Consider the following 18,724-nt stretch of genomic DNA (forward strand, 5'->3'; position numbering starts at 1 on the left):
AGCACAGCAGCTCTGCAGGAGTCATCTGAGGACAGTCTGAGGAGGATGTGTGGGTGCTGTGTCCAGTTTTTTACAAATCCATCACTAGTGGTTTATGTTAGATATTTAGTGTACATATTATGCCACTTTATATGTTTAACTCTTTGAAACCTAGATCGGCATCAGTTTTCTTGTGCTGCATTCAGACACCTTAGTGGTAGTGGAAGTATTTCAAACTTAAAACAGCGCGAAGAAATTGGTTTGATTTCTTTCAAAAACACGGGGAGAAAAATTAAATCAGCAACTTGGCATGAAACATCTCGCAAAGTGCAAAAAACAAACAAAAATGGTTAAAAGCGACAAAAAAATGACCTAAAACATTGTTTTAAAAAGAAAGAGAGAGAAAATTAATAGATCATCAAATAACTAGGAAAAAATATTAAGAAATTTGTATTTATATGCATATTTAAAATTAGTCTACAGAAAAAGATAAATATTTTTTTATTATCTTTTAAAATCATTTTTTTGTTTACATTTTTTACTTTTCCAGTGAAATAAATAAATAAATGCACAAAGAAAGAAAAATACAGCGGTTAGGCCCTCCTACCTTAACACAGAGATACAAAAACTAATGCAGTTGTACAAAAATGTGGAAACAAAGATATCTATTTATGTCCTGTTTATCAGCTTTACAATTTAATTAATTTTCTGTATTTATTTCTATATTTCAGCATCTCTTTATTCTTTTAATTTATTTCAGCATTTCTATATTATTTTACTTTTTTTATGCATGCATTTACTTGAGCATTTATTTATTCCTTTACTTATTTAGGCAAGTATTTATTTCTAGTTTTTTCAGCATTTTTTATTCTTTCGTTTCCATGCGTATTTTTTGATGTTTATCTAGTTCTACATTTTTTTCCCTGTATTACAATTTACTCCAGTATTTACTTGCTTATTTCCATATTTATTTCCCCCCTGTGCATTCATAAGTATGTATGTATTTATTAATATTTACTTATACATTTATGCATATTTGTATTTATTCATATTTATTTATACATTTTATATCTATTTATTGATACTTATGTCTTTTTTCACCCTCCATACATTACCTTATGATTTCACATATTTTTGCACACACTGTACATATAAGCACAAGCACTCAAAACATCAGGCCGCACCATTTAATTTAGCTTAAAATGTATTATTTATTTATAAAATTACATTCACACACTGAGTCCCTTTAGCCTTTCCCTGTGTTACACAGATTCACAGAGCTTCTGCTTTTCTACACTTAGGCCCTTTACAGCATTCTGACCCGTGCGCTGTCTCATCTTCTCTTCCTCCAAGGGACCAAACTACTTTGAACAAGATTATCTTCATTCTTCTTCACATGAATTACAACAACACAATCACCAAATCGATTAAGTCATTGCATATGATGAGCTGATTGACCAAAGACAAAGTTCAAATTGGGTATTAAATAGAATCTCACTCAACTGAGACAGAAAAACATTCAACACACTATTCAAATAATGTCCCTTTGAAGGAGAAAACAGAGGTCAAGCAGTAAAATATCAAATGTACAGAAGAAATGTGAGGAGGAAGTGTTTGTCAGAACTTTGAACATCTCAAACCCACTTTCTGAAGGCAATTTCAGATGTTCAATTCTGGTAACTTTATTTAAAACAACAAACAAAGCCACCTCACGCAGCCATAGACCAGGTTTGTGGAGGTGTAAAGTACCGTTACCACCATCATTATGCACGTGTACAACAGAGCACAACACCAAAAATGCCTTCAAAGAGAGACTGTCTGAAAGTATGAGCCGTTATTGCATCATGACGACAAAGATACGCCAGAGAAATTAAGTTCTTAGAGATGGAGGAGGCAGTGGGATGCCGGCGGGAGGAGGGTAGCCTTCCAGTGTGGTTTTTCAGAACAGCTACAAACATGTTTGCTTTCAGACAGAATCGGACAACATGGAGCACTTTTGTTTCAAGCATACTAGGGCCTTTAGGGCCACAGAACAAAAAGTCTTGAGGTTTAGGTTAAAGGTTCGAAGAAAGGGCATTGAAGGGTACCTTAAATACATTCCAGCTTGGGCCCTATTTTCCTATTGTTCTGTGTCTATGTGACTAACAGAAATAACGATTTTTTAATTTGGTCCAGTATTGAGAAAGATAGCTGCAGCCAGAAGCAGAAAAACAGATGGCAATGTAATTTCTACAGGCAATTGAGCACCGTCAGTTCACATCCATCAAAAGTGCTTGTTTTTTCAACTGTCAGGCTTAGAGTGTTATTCTAAGTGTTTGACAACTTACTAAAAGGATCCCAACAGAGATAGACCTTTTTGTTTTCCCAGAAACCACCCCTAAAGCACCATCACCAAACTCCTCAATATGGTCCACCAAAAGTGCTTGTTTTTGCCACTGACAGGCTCAGACTATTATTAGAAGTCTGACAACTTGTGGGAAGGATCCCTACAGAGACAGACCTTTTTTTTTAGGATTGAGATCCTTTTTGTGTAACTGGAAAAAGCCCTGAAAGCGCAATCACCAAACCCTTTATAATATGACCACCAAGAGTGCTTGTTTTTGGCTCAGATTGAAGTGTTTTACAACTTTCTGGAAGGATCCTTACAGAGATAGATCTTTTTGTCAAAAGTAAGATCTTTTTTGTTTAACCAGCCCCAAATCACCATTGCCCCTTTAATAAAAGTCCAGCAAAATTGCTTGGTTTTGCCACAGACAGGCTCAGGCTATTATGAGAAATCTGACAACTTTTGGAAAAGATCCCTACATAGATAGACCTTTTTGTGAGTGAGATTCTTTTGTTTAACGAGAAACCGCCCCGAAAGCGCCACATATACCTAAGAGGATGTTCTTACAACTGATTGACTCAGGCTCTTATTAGAAGTCTGGCAACTCATTAGCAGGATCCCTACAGAGATAGACCTTTTTGTTAAAGAGTAAGATCCTTTTTGCTTTAGTTGAGAAAGCCCTTAAAGTGCAATCACCAAAACCTTTAATGTACATCCACCAAGAGTGCTTGTTTTTGCCAGTGACAGGCTCAGACTGTTATTAGAAGTCTGGCAACTCGTTGATACGATCCCTACAGAGACAGACCTTTTACTTTGTAGGGATGCTTTCCACAAAGTTGTCAGTTGCATAGAATAACAATTTGAGCATGTCAGGTGCAAAAATAAGCCCTTTTAATGAAGGTGCATTGACCGTGTTCATATGCCCCTAGTCATTCCTTTGCAGCCTGTTTCGCAGCTAACTTAAACACAGAACATTGGAAAAGAGGGTCCAGGTTGAAAAATACTACAGTTACCTTTAAAAACATGCAATTTCAGAACTCAACTAATTTCTCGCTAATGCTTTTTCATACACTGTGCACACTTCGACAATCTGGTGTCTTTGTTTTGCAGCAGTTTTCAGCATACTGCGCCTCTTCCCCACATGCTCTTCTTTACCATTAGTTCAAATACATGTCGACAAAGAAAACAATCAGATCAAACAGTGAGCCCTTAACTCTTAAAACACAGACTAACATTCCAAACAAAGGATTAGTCATCGCTGTTCACAGACAGCAGCGCTGCAGCTGAAATGACGCAAATCTCTTCAGACAGTTTCAGGCTGACTGTCCTGCTGCCTGTTCCTGCCAATGACTTCCACCTTTTCATAGCTTTTCCATAAGGTACACTTGCACGTAGGTCTTTTGAGGATGAAGTACCTTCTTAGAGAACAGTGTTGCAGTAACAGTCCAATATTCACTTTGATGTTCTTTTTCTGTACAAATAAGCGAGCAACATGATCAGCAGGTCACATGAGAGCACGAAACAAAGAAACTTCATTTAGAATCAAGAAAGAGGCGTTTGTTAAGAACCCCATTATATAAATTAGATCCCTGTCAAATGAAAAACATGCAAACATTTTGAGGCAATACGAGGAAGATTTTCCTCTGTAGGATTAACTAATATGTAACAAAATCTAAGTAAGCAATAACCAGTGAAAAATTATTTGGAATTAATAAGGTGATATAGTTTTAAAGAAATTATTTTAAAAAATATCAGTTTTAACAGCGTGAAATGATAATTCATACATTTTTTTATGTCACTCAACCCTATTTTAGATTAAAGATCTTTATGAAGCACTGATACTGATACCCTACATTGTCATAATATAACAAGTGACCTCAAGATAGAGAGATTTTGTAGATATAGCCTAGCTCTAATTAAAAGTCTATGGGAAGCTAGTAGAAAACACTACTGCATGGTCACTTAGTCAGTTAGGATTTGATGAATATTTTAAATATATTAATTTCAAGAAAGTTAACATTTGTGTGAACATGGATAAGACTGCTTGCAATAGCTTACTGCCTTGCATGGAGTTTTTCCAGTCACTATATAAGATAATCAGTTATGAGCTTTGCGCAAACCCTACGTGATTGCAAAGATATAGCTAACACTTATCCCCGTTCACAGCATTTTATGAAGTAAACATGTCATGCAAAACATAAGATCACACCAGCACACACACTAACTAAATAGCAGTGGTGCAACAGTTCACATATTCACTCTCTATAGGGCCTCGCAAATGTTAAAAGCAGACAGATACAAATGGTGTTGGATTCAATGATTGTGTGAGCGTAGACCCTTTTTTTTTGTATTTGCTCAAAGATTCTAAATGTTTCTTCTGATTCGGAGACGGTTCAAACTAAGTCAAACTGAAGGAAGTAAGAAGAGAAAATACATCTTTCCCTTTCATTAAATAACCATGTTTTACAGTATGTTGATCTACACTCTCAAAAGTAAAGCTGCTAACTAGAACCACAAAGAGTTCTTCGGCTTGTCTTCACAGAAGAACCCTTGTTGGTTCCTTGTAGAACCTTTTATACAGGTTCCACCTGGAATCTTTTCATACCCCTTTTCCACCAAATTAGCTTTGGTTCTTGAATTGGTTGCATTCAGAGCTCCTGGAACCTAGGTGAACATAACAAGAACCCCCCTAGGAGATTCTGCCTAAAAAAACATTCAATATTCCAAGGATTTCATCTGGAATTCACCCAGGGGAACACTTAAATAGTAACTGATCAAATTAGATTATATTATTAAGGTTTGTGTTTTACCTAGCAGCTTTGGTCTGATGTGGTCCAGCACAACCAACAGACTCATGGTTCACAATTGCATTTTTTGGGGAGATTTTCTGAAATCACTACCACTACAGCCTTTTGCTATTTCAGTAGTGCCAATTCTAATTCAAGAACCAGAGCTCATTTATTGGAAAGGGAGTATGAAGGGGTTCCAAGTGGAAACTTTATAAAAGGCTCTACCAGGAAGGGTCAAGATCCAGAATGGTTGGAAACCAAAATTTGGTTCCAAATTAGAACTCAAAATTCCAAGTACCGGGTACCCAAAAAAAAAAAAGAATTCCGGTAGACCATGTTGAATTGGCATGTGGCATAAATTGATGGTAAAGATATCAACTATAGTAGAACACAAGTAAATTAATTGATTAAGGAGATTGCAGATACATCTACATTTAAAAATACCATTTGAATCATGGGTAAACATAATAATTGAGGGTGGAGATATTTTAGTACCCATGCTTTCAACAATCAATGAACTCCCAAAGAACTTTTTCCTCCCAAAAAAAAGGATTCTTTGGATATGAAACCCTGCTCTCTATGAAACCCTTAGTCTTATAAAGAACCCTTCTTTAAAAATGAGCTCTGAAGAAGCAAATGGCTCTGGGTATAACCTCAGTCCTTCAGGAAGAACCCTCTTAGAACCCTTATTTTTAAGAGTGTAGGCCGTGTAGGCTGAGGTATGGACACACTATGACCCTGATAAACTGTTACACCCCTACAGAATACGTTCAGAACTGGTTAGAGACATACAACTGTTTTAGAAACGCACCTTGCTTAAATTAAATGACAGTTAAAGACTCAAGCACCACTTACAGGGTGAGCATTTATATGTGATCCCACTCTTTTCCTTTACTGACTTCCATTGCTCTAGCAGCAGTTGCTCATCCTGTCTAAGACAGCATTTCACATACTCATTAAATTTAGATCACCAACATCAGAAACAACCATTCATTCAAAACAGCCTGGTCACCAGAAGAACATGTTGGCTTTGTACATTTCTGCAAATTATGGACATGTTTCATTTGTACATTTCATACACAGCATATCAACCTTTCTATAGAGATGTAGTAGATTACATTCATATGAAATGACTTTGTCATTAGGAGGTTGGGGGAGTGGTGGATGCCATGAAACCCAAGTGAGATGGTTCAACTTTACCACTACATATGAAATGTACGAATTTACATCATTGGTGGTTTGCAGACAGGTACAATGCCAACATTTTCTCTAGCAACTGGGATGATCAAAATAAAAGATAAAACACTGTAAAAATATGTATGGGACTATAAGATATACTTTACTAAAATTCAGTTTATTCTAATTGCCTTGGGATTTAAACCCAGCCCTAATATACAGTACCAGTTAGTAGTACCAGCAGAACGACTCAAGGCTGAACTGTTCCTTTTCATTCAATCTCAGTGGTTACTTCCTGCTGTCTAGAGGAAAACTAAGTGGGATGTGATTCTCAGTTGCACTTTGTTAAATTGCATAAGACACACTTGACATTTTCATCCCATCTGGTTTATCACTCCAGGTATGGTACATATGCATGGCTCATATGTAAACAAGTAATATAAACTGTGATGCAAATCTCAATTGTCTTTGGTTCATTATTCACAATCCACACCTACATAATGGAATGAATTCCAAACAGTACAACTCTGCCTTTATGAGAAAAGTCTGGAGATCTGTTTAAAACATCAAGTTTAGTTCCAATAATTGTAATAATATACTGACAGATGTTTTTGACAACACCTCAGGATTACGTAGTATAAGAACAATTAGAGAGTGGAGCCAGAAAACAATTCTGTGTTCTTACAACCTCTGTCTTCTGTGGCACAACCCCAATTCCAAAAAAGCTGTGACACTGTGTGAAACGTAAATAAAAAAAAGATTGCAATGATGCTTAAATGTTTTTTTTTACCTACAGAATATTCAACTGAGTATAGTACAAAGACAAGACATTTGATATTCAAACTGATAAACTTGTAAAAATGCACTTATTCAGAATTTGATGCCAATAACATTTCCAAAAATGTTAGGATAGAGGCATGTTTACCAGTGTGTCACATCATCTTTTCTTTGAACAACACTCAGTAAGACACTAAATATTAAAGTTTTGAAATTAAAATTCTTTCCCATTCTTGCCTGATATACAATTTAAGTTGCTCAACAGTCCGGCATCTTCTTTAATGCATTTTGCAATTCATAATGTGCCAAAAATTTTCAATGGGAGACAGGTCTGGACTGCAGGAGGGCTGGTCTAGTACCCACACTCTTTTACTAAGAAGCTATGCTATTGTCACATGTGAGGAATGTGGCTTGCATTGCCTTGCTGGAATAAGCAGGGGCGCCCCTGACAAAGTCATCAGGATGGCAGCATATGTTGCTCCAAAACCTGTATGCACCTTTCAGCATTGATGGTGCATTAACTTTTTTAGAAATCGGGTTGCAGTTATGGCCCTCAATCCTATTGGTTATAATAATGTAACTGGTTGGAACGATAGAAAAGAAAATATATAAGAGGTAAGGTGTAATTTAACAAATGACCCTTTACACAAACTTAGACTACAAACAAACCCAAAAAGTATAATAAAAAGAAAACAGACATTCTGTTTGTGTTTTTCACCAGCACATTGAGTGCTATTTTCCTTGTTTTTTTGTTGTCATGTAAATAACCAATAGGAGACAGGATTGTATAAATACAGAATTTCACTTTAGAAGGTCCAGTGTGCTGGATTTAGGGGCATCTATAGAAATAGTATGCAATATTCATTACTGGGGATGCACAATAATTTCGGCACACCATCTGTATGGACAGATACTTTAAAATGAAATATCAGCACAACATGGTGACTTCTGCCGATATGATAAACTGATATGTATTTATTTATTTATTTTAATTGACAAATTGACAAAACATCAACCCTAAACTGAAGTATTTTTTCATATTTTGCACAACAGATGAATATTACATTGGTATATTACTATTGGTGGGCCGTCATGATATGAGTATGCATAATATGATGTTATTTCTATAACAGAGGAGACCTGATCAATACCGGTATTGGTATCGGCCAAATGAGTCAATATATATCGGAATGTTGGATATCAGCAAGAAATCCTATATTGTGCTTCCCTTGTATGGTTTAATTTCTAATCACTTAAAAATAAGACTTTTTTGTGGGTTTTTGTTAAAATGGGCTGTTTTTATCTACATATGAAGCAGGTCTTCTTCAACTCAGCCCTCCATGTTGTTTCTGCAGTAGCCCAGAACAAACAAACTAAACACTGGCTCTAGATAGGGCCATTCACATTTTCGCCACCTACGTTTCTTCTACATACTTGGCACACGGGAGAAGATTCAGTTCTGCTACCTTACCACTAGATGCCACTAAATCCAGCACGCTGGACCTTTAAAAGGTCTGGTGATTCTATATTTTTCCGATTGTTACCAAATCTCGTGCAGACCAAAACCAACCGTACTGCTTTTTAAGATTTGTGTTCAGTAAAAACCAAAAGGCCTGGAGCTGAGTGTCCATGACAGAGTCTGGGTAACAGAAAGTTTTGAGAAACAGAGTAACAAGCAGTTGGTTTTCATGAGAAATGCTCACAATACAAAAAAATATATAAAATAACGTCAGATTTATAATTTGAGTGATGCGCCCTTATGTGATTACCCAAACCCCTGACCTAGTCTCAGTCCACGTTCAGTACCTACAAACCTTAAGAAGGCGTCTGTTCAGCCCCCTCTTTGCGTCAAAGCGTCAGTCAAACTGCCAAGCTGCCTCACTGTGACTCATACATCAGCGTCCATCTTATTTTACCTCTCTGATGAGCGAAGCTGGACTCCAGACCTTTAAAAAATCTCAACCCCCCCCCCCCGCCACTCACAAGTTTAAATGTATCCCCTGTCTTGTACCCCACGCTCAGATCGCACACACATATACACACACACACACAGAGCTAAAGGGCCTGTCAATGCAAGGATCTTCCATTCTTAAATGAGTCTCTCCCCCAGTTAAACGCTGCACGTCAGTCCCCAGAGCAACACATACACAGAACCCAACGCTGTCAGTCCAAGCATGTTCAATCCCAGATTCTGCCCAGCCCCCCCTCTCATCCAGCCCTCTGCCTCAGTATCTATAGTCTCTCACAACCTTGCTGTGTACTACGCCAGGCCCATCTCCTCCAGCACGCTCCTGGGCGACTCGTCCTCCTGTGAAAGGAAAAACACAGACGTCAGAATGGAGGAATCAGTTACACTGTTTATGAAAACAAAGAGAGGTTGCACAGGGGCTGCCAGCTCTGAGAGACATGTGATTCACTGCAGTCGCACCTTTTCAGTCATGTGACATTATGGCATTATGCAGCCCTGAAACATTCGAACATGCTATAATCTCAAAGGGCAGGGTGTTGAATCGCTGTACTTTCTTAGCACCAACCAAAATGTGCCTGCAGCTCTGAGTAGGGCTGGCCGATTTGACCTCAAATCAGTATCACCATCAACTGAACATTTTACCCCATTTTACCTATTATTTTGTTTTTCCTTGTTTATTTTTGGTTTGTTTTTTGCCTTCATAGTGCACTGATGCTGTTTTATTTGACCATAGTGTGTTGGGGCCTAATGATGCATTATCACTTAAACTATGAAACTATTCAAACTATCCAGCATTACATAAGAAATAAAAACTTAAAGGGTGAAAAAAAGACAATGTGCCTGTGGCCCCGGGCCCCCAAATCATTAAATCTGCCCCTGGTTATAATAATGAGAGCTCAGCATAAGTGGCTTAATGAGACACGGAGCGATGCGCTCTGGTTTTTCTAAATAATTCCATTCAAAGTCTGACTAAACCTTAAACTAAAACAAATTAGTCTGTAGAAATTTAAAAAAGTCATTTTCCACAGGTGAATATTTGTCTGTAAAACCTTTAAATCCTCCTTACCTCCTGCAGTAGATCAGCTTGTTCTATGGCTTTGAGGACGCTCTTCTTAGACGTGTCCTGGATCTCTCCTCCCATCAGGAACTCATCTAGGATGAAGTAGGCCTTCTCAAAGTTAAAGATGATGTCAAGCTCACACACCTGTACAAACAAACACAAGTCATCAATGTTTTCTACAGAGGGGGAGTTTTTCTCTCACTCTGGGGGGTACAACTTCTGAATTAACTCTGTAACCTTAGTTTGGCAGCGTGAAATCAACTCCAGAGAGGCAGAAAACAAAGAGATTCAGAGATCTAGAACTTACACTGCCAAAGTATTTATCCAGCAGCTCTACGAAGCGGTGGATGACTTCCAGTGTGATCAGCTCATTGTCCTGCTCTTCAATTGCACAGCAGAAATACAGGCTGGCGTACCTGCACGAACACACACACACACACACACACACACACACACAAACAAAAAAAAACAAACAAAACAGAAACATATCAATATCTAGCATATGAACTGTTTTAGATGAAAAAGCTGGATACAAGACTAAAATACATTTTTTTAATAAAGTAAATGCATATAGACATATAGGGCTGGGCGATATGGCTTTAAAATATTATTGCAATATATTAAGGCTACAACACGATACACGATATATATCTCAACATTTTTAAATGTCCTTTAAACTAATGTCAATAACTAAATACAAAATCACTGAATTAACTGCAGTTACAATAAAGTTAAATCAAGAAGCTACTGTCATATAATGAAGTTGAATACACTATTGTTATAATAACATTTAATAAAATACAGTTATAAGGAAGTTAAATAAAGTACTTTTATAATGATTTTTTTAAAATTAATGTGTTAATTAAATTAATCACAACCATGGTGCTTTTATTTTGAAGGACCTCGCTGGTCTGAGGCCAAAAGTGTTGTTTTTGCTTTGGAACTGAAGGTTCTGGTCAACAGTTGGTTGTTAGCTTTAGCAGACTAATATTTCCAAGTCGAAGGCTCATAAAAATGACGTGATAATTTATACTCAATGTTTGTAATGTAAAAGTAAAACCGAAAAGTAAAAAGAATTTAAAATTTTTCTTTATGCTAATTTTTTCTTTTTCTTCTTTTTTCCTTTTCTTTTGTCTTCTTCAATTTATTGACATTACTTGATTATTATCATTATTACTATTATTGATATTTGTTGGTGTATCTTTGATGCATATATTGATTTATTTTCCATTTATTTCTTTATAATACGGGATGCACTGGAGTTGGTTTCATGCATATATATAATTAATTACACGTGAGATTTTCTTTGTGTTATTGCCAATATACACGCTGAAGAAGGGTGTCTGGACCGAAATGTCAGTGTGTCATTAATAATATTTTTAAAAATCCCGCTATAATTGGAGTGCTGTCCTTTTGACTAATAAAATGTGATATAAAAGTAACAATTTATACATTGCATATACATGCAATATACTCAAGCCACAATAGCTTGAGTATATTGGATATATCGCCCACTCCTAAGACATGTGGAGCAATAACCACTGTGTCTACATGCACCACAGTTAAAAGTATTGAGCCATTAGATGCTGCCTCTGAGGAAACACCAGGATTTAACTGTCAGGATGCTGCTGGCTGATACTGACAAACACTTCCGCTGGACTGTTTCAAGCAGGAGCTTTTACCTCTATAACTACCAGATACTACATTACCTAGATTGCATCAGTAAAACAGTCCAAAATCCAATTCCATTCAATATATTACAATGTAAAACAAAGAAATGTAGCATATTTTTACATTTCAGAACCTAAAACTATCCAAAAACTTTTTTGTTTATTAAATAATGATTTATCCATTATTAAAATATCAAATGCTGATTAATCAATTAATGGACTTATCGCCGCAGCTCTGCTCTCAACTCCAATCTTATAACTTGACATGATCTGGCGTTTACATTCACTAAACAGTGGAAGACAGGATTCAAGTTTGACATTTTCAATTTAAAGAAATATCCAAAATGCCATGGTTTGCAAAAAGGGTTAATAGGAGGTTTCTGAGCAGCAGCAGAGCTTCTATAGCAAGTGCAGTGTTCCCTCAGTCAACCTCCACTGCAGGAAATCCCTCCGTGCTCAGCTCATCTCCCACCCACCCGCCCACACACACACTGACACACACACTGACACACACACTGACACACACACTGACACACACACTGAGACACACACACACACGCAGAGGCACAAGCGCAGGCTCCCTTGTTTTGTTAGTCCACCTCTGCATTCTGCTCGCAGTAATGAGCCCTGACACACACCGATCTCTGTGTGTGTGTGTGTGTGTGTGTGTGTGTGTGTGTGCTGTTAGATCAATGAGAGCGGAATGCCGGGTCTCACCCTTTCCACCCACCTAAAATCTAATGCTGTTCAGCCCACATACAAAACAGACAAGAACTTTTATTGGTCTGTGGGAGGTGAACTAAAGTAAAGTCGACTCACTAAAACCAGAGAAACTGATGCTGCACTAAAGTCAGATTTAAGACGTTTTACTGCTACATGTTACATACAAATAATACAGGTATACTGTACATTTGACTTACTGCCTGAAATCAAAATTGGGATTGTAGAAGGATGATGAACAACAGCAGCAACCAGTGATCTCATGCATTAATCCCGAACGACATTAACCCTTTGACACCTGGAGCAACATCAGATTTTTTATGTTGTGTTTCGACACCTTGCACGTATATGTAAACCTTTTAAACCTGAGCAAACGGGTTTGATTTCTTTTGAAAACATGTTCAAAAGGGCCATGAGTCACTTGGCAAGAGCTGTCCCACAAACTGCAAGGAATTTGGAGACGGTTACAAGATAATTGTCTATAAACTGGTTATTAAAAGAGGGGGGGTATAATAACAACAATAATAATGATAATAATAATAATAATAAAGAAAATGACCTGAAAATATTTATATTTTATAGATATTTATAAAATTAACACTGTAGTATTTTTAAGTGCTTTATCTATATTTATTTATTTATTTTTACATATTTATTTATTTGTGGGGGGGTTAAGGTAATTTTCTTTTAACTCATAACTTGCAACTTCTTCTGTTTTTAATAAAAATCAAGCTTGGGTTTCAATTTCTAATAAGTTACTAGTTAATAGGTTTCAATTTCTAATAAGATACTAGTTAATAGTTTACCTCGGAAAGATGTTTTTTCAGCTGCCAGCAGGTGGAGCTTTGCCCCACTTGCCCCAAAAGACATGTCATTATTAGTTGGTCAACAGAAAAATTGACTTGCCAAATATTTTTGCTCATCAATTACTCGTTTCATCACCTTCGCAAGTATTAAACCTCGACTGAGTAAATTAGTTAGATTTTTTAATATATATATTTTTTTTATTTTATTTGCTTGTTTTATTTGGCTTAGTTTCTTGGAAAACATGAGTAGAAGGCAATAAATAAGAAAAGAAGAAATAGCCTAAAAAATGGGGGAAAAAGAAAAGTAAAAACAACAAAACAAAACAAAAATAATAGGAAAATGACCTTAGAAAGTGCCACGATTTTTTTTCTCTTTTTTTGTTACAGACTCTTAAATATATAATTAAGAGAACAACAAATAATAAATATACTTTTCTGGATATTTTCCCCTATTTTCTGATCACATCTAGCAAGATAATTTGCAAGCAATTAGTAAAAAAAAGAACAATAAAATTACCTTTTATTTGTAGAAAAGAAAAAGAAAGAATGGCAGATAAAAAAACTTGGAAAAAGGCTTGCAAGTTATAATAATTCTAATAACAATTTTAAATATGTAATTCTGATCATTCTAAATATAGTTTATCCTTAGCTTTTTTCTTTTTTTTCTCCTGAACATTTTTCCCTAGCCTTTAAAAAATATAATTTTCTAAATAATGTATGCTCAGGGTTCAAAGGTTTAAATTATTGTGAAAGGTGTCTGAACACAGCTCCAACCTTTAAAGGGTGAACACTAACACAGTTGGCAAGACATCAAAATGAAACTCTTGGCTGTGGTCTGGTTAATGTGCCGTCATAGACATTTCTTCCAGTAACTAGAAAGAGAAAGTGAAAATGGTGTTTTAAAAATGTGACTAAAGCAGCTCATTACAGACCCACTGACAGGGACTCTTCTAAAGGACACTTTGAGCTGCCCTAAAGAAACCAGTATGAGTTTGTGATGTCGCCTTTTTACCTTTTATAGACAATCTTGAGGTCCCTCCACTCTAAGAAGCTGCACATCTTTGGTTTGCGGGCGAGCACTATCTGCATCAGCTCCCTCACCATCTTCTTCTTGTCACGCTCAGCTGTGGCTGTGTACCACTTCTGCAGCCGCAGCTTCCCCTGCCGGCTGAAGAGCAGCATGAAGCGCATCTTCACACACACACACACACACACACACACACATAGGGGTAGAAGCAGTTCAAAACAGGGGAAAAAAGCAGAGACAGGAAACCATTATTTATACATATTCCACGCTGATGAATCTGTCAATAGCAGAGAAAAAGTGATTATTATGATTGTTCAAATAAAGGAATTTCAATTACTGATTACAACTGAGGGTAAATATGTTGCATGGCAGCGCTGAATATCACCAAGTGAAAACGTGGATGAGAAGTTATTGATAAATTACGTATAAGAAGCATATCAGATTAAGCTTATGTTGCAGTTCAGCATTAAAATAATTAGGGGTCAACAGATTATCGGCCTGGGCCACGATTTTCAGGGCCGATATTTGCCATTTTGCCAATAATCTGTGTCGGCCTTTTATCTTAATGATCGCCGCTAAAATTAAAAATCAAAAATTAAATTTAAAGAAGTGTGTGTATTTCACTCAACCAAAACAAGAGAGTGTCTGCGTGGAAGGAACTTTTACTTTTCTCAGACCTCCTGGAGCTATTTTTTATTCAGTCATTTTTAATTTAAATTTTCACTTAACTTTATAAAAATTATAACTTTTATAACTTGCTATATACTTTGAAGTTTTGAAAACATAAATAATAAAGACATTTAAACAAAGTTGTGTGTTGAAGATTGTTATATTCCAATTTCTCAATTTCGACAAAAAATATTTTCATTTTTATCGTAAATGCATATCGGTTCCAAATAACAGTTATCGGTCTCATTAAGTACTAATAATCGGTATCGCTATTGGCCCTGAAAAACCAATATCAGTCGACCCCTAATAATAATGTATGTATAGGGAGATTTTGGCATATTGCTTATGCCTTGTTATTTCTCCTTTTAGTAAGTGTTTCATTCACAGTAGTTTCACACCCAACAGAAAACATTTCACTGGAGTCAATACTGCACAGTGAAGAATATCACTCCAGACTCCTTTCAAACTACTTAAGGTGGCCTTTTCTCCAGTCAATGGGACTCATGAAAGAATTGATATACAGATTTTTCTCTTATTTTTGCTTGTATCCAGGATTTGCTCTTATTTTGTTAGTACCCACTGATTTGGGGTATTCACCCAATTAATTCATATTTATGCTTTTCTCTTGAGTAAGAGGAAATTTTATGAGTGGTCCAGAGCACTCGTATCAAGATGAGAGAAAACTTGAGCCAAAACTTGTGGAGTGAAATGATAACTGATAAAGTTTTTAAAAATTTCTGAAAAATAAAATAAAGAAAATTGGGGTCTTTCAGAAAAGGTATATATCCTAAGATCATGTGATACTTTACTTAAGAGACTTTTTTTTAACAAATTATGTGACTGTTTGAGGTAACTGGTAGCACCAGGTCTTTCATTGCACAGCGAAAAAACACTTTCAAATTTCATATTTTAAACTTTTTTTAAACTGTTTTTTCTCCTTCATTTCACCATAGTTTGTCTATTTTGTGTAGGTTCATTACAAAAAAAATCCATTTAAATTACAGGTTGGAACGCAACAAAATAGGAAAATCGCCAAGTGGGGTGAATACCTTTTGCAAGGCACTGTAGGTGACATGATCAAGTGGGATTCATCATTAAACACACCGGGGTAAGAGCAAATTTGGGTGACTACGAAGCCTTTGTGCATGTGGAGTTGACTTCTCTTACTTTATTTCTTCTCTTATTTTTATCATTATTATTGATTATTATTGTATTTATTTATTTTCATTATTTTTTCTTATTATTATTTCTTCTTTTATTTTCTCTTAACAGAAAACAAAAAAATATATATATGAGAGAAATTGAAGACAATGTTGCTGCATGAGGCCAAAATGTCAATAAGGAATTGGAGTATTAGTCAATATCCAGGGTCACATGAACAGCGGGAGCGGGCAGTTTAATGCCACATTAACAGCTTTATAAAGTGGTTGCTGTGAATTAACAGCCACTGATGAAACCCTCTTGAATGATGAGATTTCTATATGGAGTTTGGTGTGATATTCTCTGCGCACACACACACAGACATGTTCTGCAGCTACAGGGAGTGGACACAGTAAACACACATAAACTGATGGTAGCCTACTGCACAGGTCATTTTATCAACAGGCAAATATTGATGCAACTGCAAATATGGGGTTATCACAGCTTTAACAAAACGCCACAAAATCCGAACACAAATCTACTGGACTACCTATTTTACTTACATCTGCCTGCTACCAGTCTGTACCTGTGTATAGAGTCTAAGTGACAGGGAGACAGAGGAGGTGTGGTTGCCGTCTGTTTTACAGCAGCAGGATGCAAGTCTATTTGTTCAGTGCTAAGAAGAATGTGTGTATACAGTAGATTTTACAACAGTTTCACAGCTGACCACTTGTGGCAATGAAGACAAACAGCTGGCAGGTTTAGTTTTTGAGTTTTAATATCTGACTGATGATACTGTGGCTGAATCCTGGAGGGCCAGATTCACACATTTAATTTACGCACATTTCACTCTTCGTTTTTTGATAATTTTGGCTGTGTTCATTTATATGGCACACATTGTGTATTTTTGTTAATCTTGGAATTTCCAGCTGAGCACCTACAATAAGTTTAAAATACACTGTGGAAACTAAATTATTACATTTAGCTATACTGTTAAGTATAAAAAAATGCACCTCTGACAGCCATTGAAACTGATATTTTTTGATCCCGCAGCCACCAAAGCATTAAAAACACGCACTGCATTATTTCTGGATGTCATTCTGGGATTTTTCCTTGGAGTTTGTCATTTTTACTATTTTCCACCTGATGATGTCATTATTATGATATTTGTCATATGGAGAAAATACATGCTTTTTCCACTAGGTGGACTGATGCTAATCAGTGGCATATCCCAGACTGTGATAATGAAGAAAAAAAAATCTCCTTTGCATGTAATATATTGAAAATTATTCAATTATTCAATTCAAGTTTTTTTTTTCATCTATAAACATAGTGGCATCATGACAAAAAACAGGCATTTAAAGGAATAAAATTCTGAAAATTAATGAACATTTGATGTTTATGATTAGGGCTGATGCTGGTTAAAAAAATAATGCAATGAAAGTAGGAAATCATAATAATGTATAATATTAAGCTTGATCTTGAAAAGCGCATTTTGTGTGCACAGCATTGAAACGGTCCCTAAGGGTTAATCACAAATCACCTAATTTTAGAAAACATTTGTGTACAATAAGACATAATATTTAAAGCTGTGACTTTAACCCTTTAACGCCTGGATTGTTACAGTTTTCTTGTGCTGTGTTCAGATGCCTTTCATAAGCATCTAAAACTCTGAAATCTGAGACAATTGCTGTTTTAAAAAAATAAATAAATAAAAAATAATTTATGCCAGAGTTGTACAGCAGAGAGTAAAAAGTCTGCCAACCAACCCCAGTCTCACCTATTTCTACCTACCACAATTGTCATCATAGCTGGTGATATTAAAAAGCATGAGTTTATATTTAAATACAATATTTGAAAACCTGTTAATGTAGTGTACCAATTAATTTAAGCAGTGATGATAGCTGCTATGCTCTTTGATGCAGTCATTAATTCCCTGCTGTATATTTAAGCTGTAGGCTGTAGAAACAGGCAGCTGAGTAACAGTCATCTAACTGTCACTGTCTCCATTGTTGACACTGACTAATACCTGGGCCTACCCTCATTACCTGCGACGAGGAAGCTCGGCAATTATTCATTCCCAAATTATCACTGTCTGTCATGCTCTGTTCTAACATTACTCAATGTCATTGAGATACAGCTAACATTACACGGGCCACACGCTGCTTAAAAGCCCCACAGTGTGTCAGAAAGTCAACTCTATTCCCCACCTTATGCTGTCACACGGCCTGTTAGCTTCGGGCTACGCTGACAGAAGCCAGGTAAGTTAAAGGTAGCGCAGGTGGACACTTCCTGAAACCATACACCTTGCTAGCATTAGCTTAGCACCTATCTCCTGCTCTCATTTTTAAAGCGAAATAGAGGCGGCGGGGGGTCACTTACCATTTGTTCGGATTTTCTGAGATGCTGCGACGGTACTAACGAACACTACGTCTACAAAGCCCGGTCCACGTAAACGAATACACCGCAGCTAGCGTTGACAGTGCATGTCTGTGTCAGATACAGTGCTGAGGAACTGAAGCTCAGCCCATTCCCTGCTTCACTGAGCAGTTCCGCCTCTACTGAGCATGCGCAGTACCGATCAAGATTTTCCCCGAGTTTAGTCTTTCAGGTTAC

General features: G+C 36.5%; 1 protein-coding gene across 1 annotated transcript; it reads right to left on the reverse strand.

Annotated features, from left to right (window-relative positions):
- Window positions 1-1,170: 1,170 nt before the first annotated feature.
- Window positions 1,171-18,640, reverse strand: ap1s1 (adaptor related protein complex 1 subunit sigma 1). Its single transcript, XM_042512552.1, has 5 exons — window positions 18,491-18,640; window positions 14,285-14,463; window positions 10,384-10,492; window positions 10,083-10,220; window positions 1,171-9,355 (listed from the first exon to the last, which is right to left on the reverse strand). Exons 1-5 carry the CDS (start codon window positions 18,491-18,493, stop codon window positions 9,308-9,310), a joined length of 477 nt encoding a protein of 158 aa, XP_042368486.1. The 5' UTR covers window positions 18,494-18,640; the 3' UTR covers window positions 1,171-9,307.
- Between the last annotated feature and the right edge of the window lie 84 nt (window positions 18,641-18,724).

Source organism: Plectropomus leopardus, chromosome 23, assembly GCF_008729295.1.
Source record: "Plectropomus leopardus isolate mb chromosome 23, YSFRI_Pleo_2.0, whole genome shotgun sequence".
In the NCBI taxonomy this organism is placed as follows: domain Eukaryota; kingdom Metazoa; phylum Chordata; class Actinopteri; order Perciformes; family Serranidae; genus Plectropomus; species Plectropomus leopardus.